This window comes from Blastomyces gilchristii, assembly GCF_000003855.2.
Source record: "Blastomyces gilchristii SLH14081 genomic scaffold supercont1.12, whole genome shotgun sequence".
NCBI classification, from domain to species: domain Eukaryota; kingdom Fungi; phylum Ascomycota; class Eurotiomycetes; order Onygenales; family Ajellomycetaceae; genus Blastomyces; species Blastomyces gilchristii.
The window spans coordinates 245746-256141 of NW_003101671.1; the positions used below are offsets into that span (position 1 = coordinate 245746).

The 10396-nt window shown below is 45.8% G+C and overlaps 6 protein-coding genes across 6 annotated transcripts; 4 read left to right on the forward strand and 2 right to left on the reverse strand.

Annotated features, from left to right (window-relative positions):
- Positions 1 to 9: 9 nt before the first annotated feature.
- BDBG_17303 (uncharacterized protein) lies at positions 10 to 1002 on the forward strand (the record flags this gene model as incomplete). The annotated part of the gene is made up of 1 exon (XM_031725056.1): positions 10 to 1002. One exon carries the CDS (start codon positions 10 to 12, stop codon positions 1000 to 1002), a length of 993 nt encoding a protein of 330 aa, XP_031579168.1.
- A 756-nt stretch (positions 1003 to 1758) lies between these two features.
- On the forward strand, positions 1759 to 2440 carry BDBG_05805 (uncharacterized protein; the record flags this gene model as incomplete). Its single annotated transcript, XM_002623585.1, has 2 exons — positions 1759 to 1851; positions 1946 to 2440. The coding sequence occupies 2 exons, from the start codon at positions 1759 to 1761 to the stop codon at positions 2438 to 2440; spliced, it is 588 nt and encodes a 195-aa protein (XP_002623631.1).
- Positions 2441 to 3288: 848 nt separating this feature from the next.
- Positions 3289 to 4648, forward strand: BDBG_05806 (uncharacterized protein). Its single transcript, XM_002623586.2, has 4 exons — positions 3289 to 3312; positions 3418 to 3605; positions 3677 to 4086; positions 4141 to 4648. The coding sequence occupies exons 2-3, from the start codon at positions 3498 to 3500 to the stop codon at positions 4049 to 4051; spliced, it is 483 nt and encodes a 160-aa protein (XP_002623632.1). The 5' UTR covers positions 3289 to 3312; positions 3418 to 3497; the 3' UTR covers positions 4052 to 4086; positions 4141 to 4648.
- A 653-nt stretch (positions 4649 to 5301) lies between these two features.
- BDBG_05807 (uncharacterized protein) lies at positions 5302 to 6368 on the forward strand (the record flags this gene model as incomplete). The annotated part of the gene is made up of 3 exons (XM_002623587.2): positions 5302 to 5370; positions 5476 to 5528; positions 5707 to 6368. The coding sequence occupies 3 exons, from the start codon at positions 5302 to 5304 to the stop codon at positions 6209 to 6211; spliced, it is 627 nt and encodes a 208-aa protein (XP_002623633.1). The 3' UTR covers positions 6212 to 6368.
- An 853-nt stretch (positions 6369 to 7221) lies between these two features.
- On the reverse strand, positions 7222 to 8409 carry BDBG_17304 (uncharacterized protein; the record flags this gene model as incomplete). The annotated part of the gene is made up of 1 exon (XM_031725057.1): positions 7222 to 8409. The coding sequence occupies one exon, from the start codon at positions 8407 to 8409 to the stop codon at positions 7222 to 7224; it is 1188 nt and encodes a 395-aa protein (XP_031579169.1).
- A 97-nt stretch (positions 8410 to 8506) lies between these two features.
- Positions 8507 to 9675, reverse strand: BDBG_17305 (uncharacterized protein; the record flags this gene model as incomplete). The annotated part of the gene is made up of 2 exons (XM_031725058.1): positions 8507 to 8971; positions 9022 to 9675. 2 exons carry the CDS (start codon positions 9673 to 9675, stop codon positions 8507 to 8509), a joined length of 1119 nt encoding a protein of 372 aa, XP_031579170.1.
- Between the last annotated feature and the right edge of the window lie 721 nt (positions 9676 to 10396).

Genomic DNA, 10396 nt, shown 5'->3' on the forward strand with positions numbered 1-10396 from the left:
ATCGAATCTATGGTTACGAATCAAGCCAAGTCCATTGAACTAAGGGACCTGCAGCAACAGCAAACAGACTCCCATTTGAAATTACTTAGGGATGAACGCAAATCGGCAGAGCTGACTACAAAAGCTCACGAGGAAGATTTTTCTAAACGCCTTGACAACCTTGATCGCATGGTTATAGAGTACGGGAAGACATGCAAGGAGTTAAGTGAAAAAACAGAGTCTCTGATGCGATCCCACTTCGAACGAATCACAAATGGAGCCCCTGCGGTCAGTGCCTCTGTCGAGGTGAGGAATCAGATTCAGAACCTTCGGCAAATTCAAGATGCCAAGGATGAAGCCATAGCAGATGAACTTGATAAATATGAATCGAGAATTGCTCGCTTAGAAGAGGTAGTAAGCAAATTAAAGCAAATGGGTGCACAAAACGAAACGAGCAGTCAAGCATTGGGTATTGGGACGCCTCATGTAAACGCCGAACTCGAACGGTTATGGCAAGCAATAAACGGGTTAAATCAACAGGTGGACAGTCGACTCCAGCGTGTTGAGAACCAGTCACGCGTGGTAGAGGCACATCAAATAGCCCTCCATTCGCTTGAAACACGCTATAACCATCTGTCCACTGAGCCAATTGTTCGGCAGATGGTGGTAGCGATGCAGGAAATGTACCCGCATGCTAGCACTGTGCAGCAGGAGATTCCAAATATCCACGAGAAAACAAACAAACTGGCATCCGAGCTCAACTCCGTACGTAACGATATTAGTACCGCAGAAAGTGCACGAAGAGCGTTAATCAACGACATGACTGCGGAAAGAGATCAAATGACGCAGGAAATCAGTTCTCTTAGGTCCAGGATCGATGAAATTGGAAGCGTGCGGTCGAAGGCTGACGAACTTGAGAAGGCTTTAACATCGAGAATGGACGAAGTGGAAAATGTTGTAGCTACCAACCTTGCGTCCGTGATGCTCAACTTTGACAAGCGAACATCGCCTCCAAAGTCATGACGCGATGCTAAGAGGTTGTGAAACTACCCAAATTTCCATAAGCGCAAAATTTTGTTGAGGTTGTGGAATTGGTACTAGGCGGTTCGAAGTTATCATTGATACCCCGAGGCCGATGGTCAGTCAGTCTGCGCTGGTTCCAAATTCCATAACATCTTACAATACTCATATCATTAGCTTTTTACCAAATCTCTAGGATGATATCCATGTCTACACTGGAATTATTATGATGCGGTCTGCGCGCTTTCACGAGGCTTTGGGTTCTCTGATGTGTTCAATGCAAATATCTAGCTTGTCACAGAACGTACAGAAATCCAGATTTGTATTATCCAATCAGCTGTTTTACCGCAAGTGAGGGAAGGTGCCCGGATTATACTTACACCTACGTCTGTGGTTGTCTGAAATTTCAGTGTCTTCCTTGCATATTGCAGTACTAGTGTCTAATGAGTACAGCGGGCAGCCGAAGGTTGTTCGCAATTATGAACCTGTCTTTGTTGCATTCACTGAATGAACACAAGTCATTAAGAATGTCTAGGATTGAATTAGTTCTTGGAAGCATCTCTATTCTCTTCCTACTTTGTCCGTGGACTATCCTCTTCATTCCCTTTTTACCTTCTTAATCACAGTGATTTGCACGTTTGGGATTCGACGAAAATTCAACAATTGCATCTCAAATTCCGTTCCACGCGACAAACGATCAATTGTGACCATTATTCACCCGGTCTCCAGCCATCTATTCAGCTACATTCAGTCGGCACCATGGCCAGCCTCAAGCGAAGCAAAACGATGCCAGCGGATGGGCACACAGCCAAATTCCTCTACACAATCTTGAAGCAGCTCGATCTCAAATCGGTAAGCATGCTGTTTATTCGGCCCTTTGTTCGGCCCTCACTCCTATCTCCAATTACAAGCAATTACAAGCAGATTGCCTGACATCGTGTGCCAGATCGACTGGAACCTCGTGGCATCCCAACTAGAAATTTCAAACGGCCATGCAGCACGAATGCGATTTTCTAGGTTTCGCCAACATATGGAAGGAATCACCACAACTCACCGCACTCCGCGCCCCAAGAAACACAAATCCGACAAAGCGCAATTGAGAAAAGAGCAACAATTTAGCAAGGCCAAAATAGAAGCCACCGTAAAAACGGAGCAGGCAGTTAAACAAGAACTAGGACCAGAACCAGACATGGCTGCTCAGCCAGCCCACGCGAAGGTCTTGCCAATGGACATTATTGCGACGTCGTCCCCCTCAGAACAATTGCCCTACTTTGTGACAACGGTTGCGCCGGCCGATCTCGCCCTCCCCTTTGCGACCAGTAACCCACCGATCAGGTTTCAAAGCCCACCATCAGCAGTCAGAGACTGGAGCCGAATCAATATGGAAAAGTGTGAGGACGCGACACACACCCTACTTAATGGATTTGTGAAACAGGAATAAGGCCGTGGCAAACAGTGGTGCTATGTGCGGATAGCTAGTGCATCCTTGGGGCAATGGAGACAGGATGGTTATGGTCGTGTGCGTTTACTCGGGGATTGTGGGAGATAGAAACCAGGTGATGTCAAAATTGCGCATGTGGTTCTATGCTGCAGGAGCTCCTCTCCCTTCTCCCTTCGTTGTATCGACTGGCATTTTATTTCCCTGTTGTATTGCCAAGCGCGCATCCTCGCCTCGGACACTCAAACACGCCCTGCAGACTTCCAATTTATCCTCCAGCCTGCCCTCCTTGCCATTTGGCCTTTTGAACATGGGGCAAATTTCTTTTAGATTTTGTCTCTGACCAGTACGCCTTCGTTCCTTGTTTTACCTTGCTTTTCCTTTCTTTTTTCCCCCTGTCTCTTGTAAGGAGGGATAAGTACTCAGCGTCTTCCGAATCGAGTCGACTGTAAGCTCACCGTGGCAAGTCGGGAGGTTATTAGTACTGTACGTAAAACTGCTGGGTAACCTGGCTTCGACTTCGGATGACAATCTATTTTTTGATCCTCTCTCAGCATCCAGTCCGAAAGTGTACACATCATAAAGCAGTCTATCTCTTATACCCCTGAAGCGCTAAACACCCATTCGCTATCTTACTAATTTGCAAAATGTTTCAAAATTCGATAGAGCCCATGGTACAGTACTTCTAATTGCTCAAGTCAGAATATTCAGGGCGTGTTGACCTAAGACATCTTTTCACTCATTGATGCTGAAGGAGGGTGTTCGCTTCACTATCAGCAACAACACATTGAAGTGTTCCCCTCAGTTCCATTTGTAGTTATTTTGCTTTGTGGATATTTTGTTCAGTTAGAAATGAGCTCTCAACTTCTCTTTTAGTATGCTCACCTTCGTTTCCTTTTCTCTCACCTCTACAAATAACTTGTCATTTGCTCTTTACTATCATACCTGCTAACCTCCATCCTCTGCTCACTTAACGCTAGTCCCTTGGAAGCCATTAGTTACCATCCCATACCGTCTTCCTCCCAACCAATTATTGCGCTCAACGCCGGTCCCTCCCAGCATGGCGGATGCGAACAACGGCCCAGGTGATGTTGCGGATTCCAAGAAGAAAGAAACTGACGCTATTTTTATCATGGAGTGCTTGAAGCACCTTCAGACTCCCGCTAGGGTGTGCCCCCCTTACCATGCCAGATCACCTAATCCGCGGGTTCTCTTCAGATGTACTCAATATGTTCTTAGATCGATGTCAGCGCGGTAGCGAAAGCACTTAAATATAAAAACCCCATCTCCGTTGCAAACCGCATCCGTGAGATCCGAAAGCAATTCAATTTGCAACAACACTTGACCTGCTCCACGAATTCTGCCAATGGGGGTGCAACTACGCCTCGCAAGGGGGCAAAGACATCTACGGGGCCCATCAAAGCCAAGAAGGAACCTTCTGAGGAGGGGGGTGAAGATGTCAAGGGAGAAAAGATGAAGCCAGGGAGAAAGCCTGGGGCAAAGCGTGGGCGTAAACCAAAGGCTGCTGCCCTTGAAGAGGATAAACCGGTGAAACCCGCCACCAGTGGTGACAACAATGAAGCGAATAGTACCGCCATGGAGGCCACTGCTTGAGCTCAAAGCCTGATCTGATAATACCATGTTGCAAAGTTTGTATACCATATCGCCCTCACTTTTACGGCTGCATAACTTACGCTGACCAGGTCTTCTCTCACAAGCGTCATGGATAACAAGATCACGTACAGTATATTCATGGCCCATCACTGATACTAGGTTTCGTGGGGAAAGGGATCTTTGTCGTTATGTTCCTTGAGCTCTTCCTTCATTTAGTGGTTATGCGAAGTGGTGGGCGGCTTCGACATTCCTCTGGTCGTTTTCTTCTTTGTTCGTTGTTTCCTACTTGGCCCATACATTTCTTCGATATCGGTTGCTCCTATTCAAGTGCTGATCATTTTATCGAGTTCATGTTGTACCTTGATGTTTTACTCCCCGACTTCGCAGTGGCTGGGTTATCTCATACTTCTACAATCCTTTTTTCATACACGGAAGTTTCTCAACGAGGGCGGCGGGTGATTATGTGGCTAGGGTAGCTCTCAGAGTACAAGACTTTGCGTACTAAACATGCGTTCTTGACATAATGGAATCCATAAAAGATCATCTAAATTCGGGATGAACTAGTGTTCTGCCCCGGCTGATAGCCACCATTCTAGATCCCCTCGACAACTAATCTGGTGCAAAAAGTTTAATCTACTGCAAATTATTTGGTAGAGGGATTATCAAATGTCTAGTCTTCCTTTATAAAATTTACTCTATGTGTTCGTCCATCATGTTCTGGATGGGTGAATGAATGCCACCAATGAACCTGAAGTGTTGTTATTTTTGCCTATTTTTCAACTTCTCAGGGTTGTTCGCTGTCAGCACCTCTCTTAGTTGATTATACAACTCTAGTACTCTATCTTCTTCTACATCTCAAGAAGGGTTTCTTTGATGCAGCATCCCTTCACGCCGGTCAAGCTTGAATCTAGATATTAAATATCTCTCACTTTTAAGTCTTCCTCTCATTCACGGTTTGTTAACAAAGCACTCATCAAGTCATCTTCGTACATCTCCTTGTACTCAGCAAACAGATTCTTGGGTTCTATTGCTCAGATTAGAAACAGTTGCTCAGTGAACTTTCAACAGTATGCTTTCAGTTCTGGTGCCAACATCTGTCCCTGACAAAGCCATGTTTGGCAAACTAACACTCATCCCTGACTTTCTTGTAGAACAGTTAGCTCAAACTTCAGATCCCTCCTCAATTGAGCTCCAATTATTCGTTTTTAGGCTTCACTCTATCATTTCCCAGAAAACCAATAGCCTAGAAAATGCCCGCCGGGAGTGATGAGCAGCTTAACTTCTTGCTGAAATGTGTCAAGTATTCGAGCAACGGCAAGGTAATCCTCAATTTACTCAATATGTTTCGTTTCTTTCCACGACCACACACTATTTGCCGGCCTCATAGCAACAGTTAGAACATGCTAATGATGGTAATACATTAGGTGGATTTCGATCAGGTGGCTCGCGAATGCAACATCGTCAGTAAGGGCGCAGCGTAAGTCATACTTGAGAACGTGCACAGTGAAGTCATATTATAAATGTGCCCATGACATGCTATTCGATGCACGTCCCCTGTCGATGCATGGATTCGCATTTAGCCTCACATCACCAAACCCAGTCCTGCATGCCCGGTCACAATTTAGCCTGGAATGGCGCTGACCATCATCTAACAGAGCCAAGCGCTACGAGCGCTTAATGAAAGCCAATGGCATCAACCCGAACGGCGGTCCAGCTGCAGGACCAGATACTCCTTCTCCACAGGAACCCAACTTCAATAGAACCACCCCCAAAAAGTCGACCCCAAAAACTCCAACCAAAGGAAATAGCACCACTGGCACCAAGACCCCGTCCACCCGCAAGCGCAAGACCATGGGCCAAGCCAATGGCACCCCTAAGAAAACCAAGAGTGAAAAGTTGGTTGGCAGTGCTGATTACACTCATGAGAGCACTGATAGCAATGCACATGTCAAAAAGGGGGATAGTGGTGATAATACCTTTGAAGAGACTGAGAAAGCAATGGTGACATCCGGGAACGACCCGCTTTTGTCTGAGGGTTCCGGAGGTGTCGGAGGGAATCTGGACCGAGAGGATCGAGAGTTGTATAGCCAATTTTGTGCCATCAATACCGCATGTAAGCAGCGTGTTTCAGGTGGTTTAGGGGAGAATGTGAACCCCTGAGGATGAAAGCAGAGAGTACGATATTAATGGTGCCGAGAAGGAGGTTTTGGGGATACTGGACGGAACCGACGAGGAATAGAGTGGGGGTTAATGAATGTGCTGCGATTGGTGGATAAGGGATACCTTTGCCTGTGAGAAGACCCCTAAGAGGTTTGGCCAAATTGTGAAAAATGGGGGGGTGATGTTCCTTTCCCATAGCGCTGTGATTATGTCGAAAGCACCTGGTGGTGACAAGCAACAAAGAAGGCGTATTTTTGGTCTGCACTGGAAGCCACGTTGAAAGGAAATCCGGAATAGGGAATGAAATATTTCGTCGTGAAAGGGATGGAATAATTCATGGAAATTGACAGAGATGATTTTTAGGCATAGAATTACGCTCAAGTAGGGATTCATAGCCCGTGTGGAGAATTAAACTACAGGTGTAAAACCATGCCAAAATTGTGCATTCCCAAACTGCCCAATATCTTGAAAATGCAGGCTTCCGATCCTTTCACTTCGTATAATTGTGACCAGCGGCCAAAGGGAATTGTAGGCATGTCAAAGCAATAGCGTATAATACTTTGCGCATCCAGAAAACAACGGAGAAAGGCAAAGCCCAGCAGGAACAAAATTTCATCGATACAAATATAGATGAACTCATCGGCGGGTATAGACCATGGGATATATAGCAGGTATACAAATGCTCCACAAGCATATAAGCAAACGTCTAGAATAGATTGCTAGAACAAGAAGGGGTATATATCAAATTTAGCCCTTGGCATAAATGGTACATAACGATGTAGAAAATGTAGAGAAAATCTTCATGAAGACAAAAGAATGAAAAGAAAAGAGGAAAACAACCGAAACGCGAATCGGGGTATATAGTAAAATGAGCAACTTAACCAGCATAATGCTCGCTCGATAGTTGGTCTGTGAGTAGACCCACCAAATATCAATAATAGATTAGACATTTAGCCGGAATGGGCATATACAGGTAGATAGCGGGTTCCGTTAGAAGAAGGTCTGCAAGTTTATATACCTTCCATCACAGCCTCAAGGATCTTCTTCTTGTAGTTGGTAAGAGCCAGGTCCTTCTTTCGGTGTTGTTTCCGCAGATTCAAATATCGCTGTTTCCATATTGCTTCAGTAGCAGGTTCATTGATTATATCATCATCCGATTGATAGTCATCAGCCAAAAGAGTCATTACTGTAGGGGCAAGTGGTAGCTCCTCATTCTGGCCGCCTGGAATGGTCGTGTGTGTCGTAAGCCCAGTTGAAACGGTGAGGCCATAACTAAGAATATACTTAAACCCGCCGAATAGATCAGAGGCCAAGTAGCTCCCTGCCCAGGGTGACGCCAATGTGGACGAAGTCCCGAGCTGTGTCTTATTGGTATTGTCGGCGTATGCTGTAATAGTAAGTTGTCCTGGGGGGTAGCCTCCCAACCCTAGTTTATAGCCAACTCCAAGGCACGTTGCGCAGTAGATTTTCTTCACATTGCTCGGGAGGCCGGAGCTGCACACAGTCAACACATGTCTAAGCACCGTTTCGGCGATGGTTTTCGATTCTTTACGACTAAGGGGGACGTCCCGGTTTAAAAGCGTCCCTTGGTGTACGTGAACCGAAAAGGCTTGAACCACATCATGGAGTGTGAAGTCCACTTCGGATGATGATTGCCGTTGCCCATATGCAGGAGATAAGGGCCGATTATGAGTAATTTGCTGGCTTCTCTCAATTTCGCTCAAATCTTGACGTACATGTTCGCCGGCTGTGACGGAAGATCTTCCGTTTTCTCCACTCACTAGAACCGTTGGCGGAGTAGCTAGTCGTACAGGCGCTCCTAAGTGCTGAGGCACTTGTAATTGCAGTCTGGTCGGTCTGCTGTGGGGTTGGAAGGAAGGGGCCAAGGCGGGCGATTCACTATCTCCGGTAAGCGTACTATTCGTTCTGTTCCTTTCGATTAACCCCTGATGATTCTGTTCCGTGCGTTCTGGATCGGTACGTAACGATTCAGTGTGTTTATCTTTTGGCTGCACCGAGAAAGTTGAAAATGGTCCATTTTGGGTTATTCGACTGGCCCCCGGACGACCTCTGGTCTTACCATTGTTTAGGTTGCCAGCGACGGACCATGCGGAGGAAATCGCAGGCCCACGACGTCGTCTGCTACCGACTCTGTCAATCGAGGATGGACTTACGGCGGACCGAGGTTCGATTGACATAGGAATCTCTGATGCATCACGGTACCGAGGAATAATCGCTGACTGGGGATATTGTAGTGCTGGAGAGATTTCTCGCACCGGTACACGCCAGCGCGAGTCAGTTCCCGAGGGCCAAGTGGGTGATGATTGAGCGGATTATCTGCCTGAGTCGTTCCGGGAGGGCAGAATGAGGCCCAAAGGGGTCATGCTGTTCTAAATGGTCTGGAAAGGCGCTCCAAGGGATTGCAGACTGTTGGAATCCTGAGTGAGGAAATGTCTCCGGGTTGTAATTCAATCCGCTACTTTCCAACCCAACGGATGGTATGTTCAGATGAGGTCGCTTAGAAGACTTTGCATCATCCAATTCCACAGCCTCCGCTCTTTTTCGACCCTTTTTAGGCTTCCATTCAGGAAAAAGCGCTCTTAGAGCCAGATCTTCTTCTCGCGGTACACCGTCACGACTTTCCGCGTTGGGCTCGGTTGAAGAGGTTAGCTGGGTATAGTATAGATGTTCATGTCCCAGACAGTATTCAAAAAAGGCATCCACATGCATAGCACGCATCCATCGCTGAACAGTGTTAGACTATGTAGTGGGTAGTGGCTGAGTTAGATGTGAAGAGCAGACTAACGTACCTTTAGCCGCACAGCGTACTGTTGGACTTTTTGGGTACTTTGTTTCTTCTCAACTGATGGCGGTTCGACTCCTAGTTCAATTGCCAGCTGGATCCATGTCTTCAGTTCTTTGCGGTCAAGCTTTTGAATAAGCTGCCACAGTGTAAATATACAAAAGCTTTTACCCTCGCTTCGTGGCGGCATACGAAATATCTTCCGTAATTCAGTGGTATTAGTTCCGGGGGGTACACATCGGTTACAATAGAGAATAAAGGAAACATATGCATCATCAATCGTCGTGTCAGTAATGTCTGGCGAAGGTAATGAACGTGTTTCTACAGACGTTGTGGTTTCAAGGTGCTCGTCCCGAGAAGATACTGAAAACGTGGGGAACGTAGATGTCGCAGAACGAGTTTGGGGATTGGGATTTGCTGCCGAGCGGGGATTCCCAGGGGATGACTGAGTAATACGAGGGGTTTCTCGTCTAATAGTGGAGGGCGACATTGCTTGATCCAACCTGTGATTTTGAAAGTTTGCCGGTGGGGAAATGTTTTGCAATCCAGGATCGTTGGACGAAGGATTCTTGGCATATTGCTGTACTATAAGACGTCCATTTGACAGGCCATTTGGAGCGTCATCATTCGGGGGCGCCAGATGTGGAAAAGAAGAATCCATTTGAACAAACTGGTAGCTGCTGAGCAAGGAATTTATTGAGTTGCTACACGAAAGTGAGCAACTCGGTCATAGAACATATAGATATGAAGGGGTCTAACTTATATAAATAGAGAACAATAGTGAGCACGAAACAATTAAGAACACAGATCTTGCGGTTTTGCTGTACCCCCTTGCAGCTTGAGCCTCAGCAAGCGCTTGCGGTGGAGATCGTAAAGAAGACAGGGCGGGTTGATCGTATGAAGGATACTTCAGCAAGAACAAGTAAGTTATAACAGGCGGTTTTGTGTCAACAAATGGACAATAGTCGCTTATTTACAAGACCGCAACATGGCCTCAAATGATGAGTTCTAATAGAGGACTACTCTCATATTGCTTCTGTTGTTAGTCTAGTCTGGGACGTTGAAGTCAAATGAGGCTAAAAATAGAAGTGTGCTTAATAAGAGCAGCTGTGTGTTGGCCCAGGTGTTACAGGGTGTATACAGAAAACTTGACCTCACTAAGTGTGCCACTTGACCTTGTTACATAATCATGACCCTGACCTTGCACAATACAGTAATAATCAGTTGATAATTGACTTTCAATCTTTCAATTCACTTATAGTCTTATTCATTCAGCTCATTAATCAATCAAAGCATGTATAGTTAATTCATAATTAATTAAATGAATAGATAAATTCATATAGAATATAAAGAGATATTTTACAGAATTTTAAAATATATCA

Excerpts from the sequence above, each read along its gene's own strand:
- BDBG_05806 (XM_002623586.2), top strand. The coding sequence starts at position 3,498 with ATGGCGGATGCGAACAACGGCCCAGGTGATGTTGCGGATTCCAAGAAG. Across the intron at positions 3,606-3,676 it reads ACCTTCAGACTCCCGCTAGG|ATCGATGTCAGCGCGGTAGC; the intron begins GTGTGCCCCCCT and ends ATATGTTCTTAG.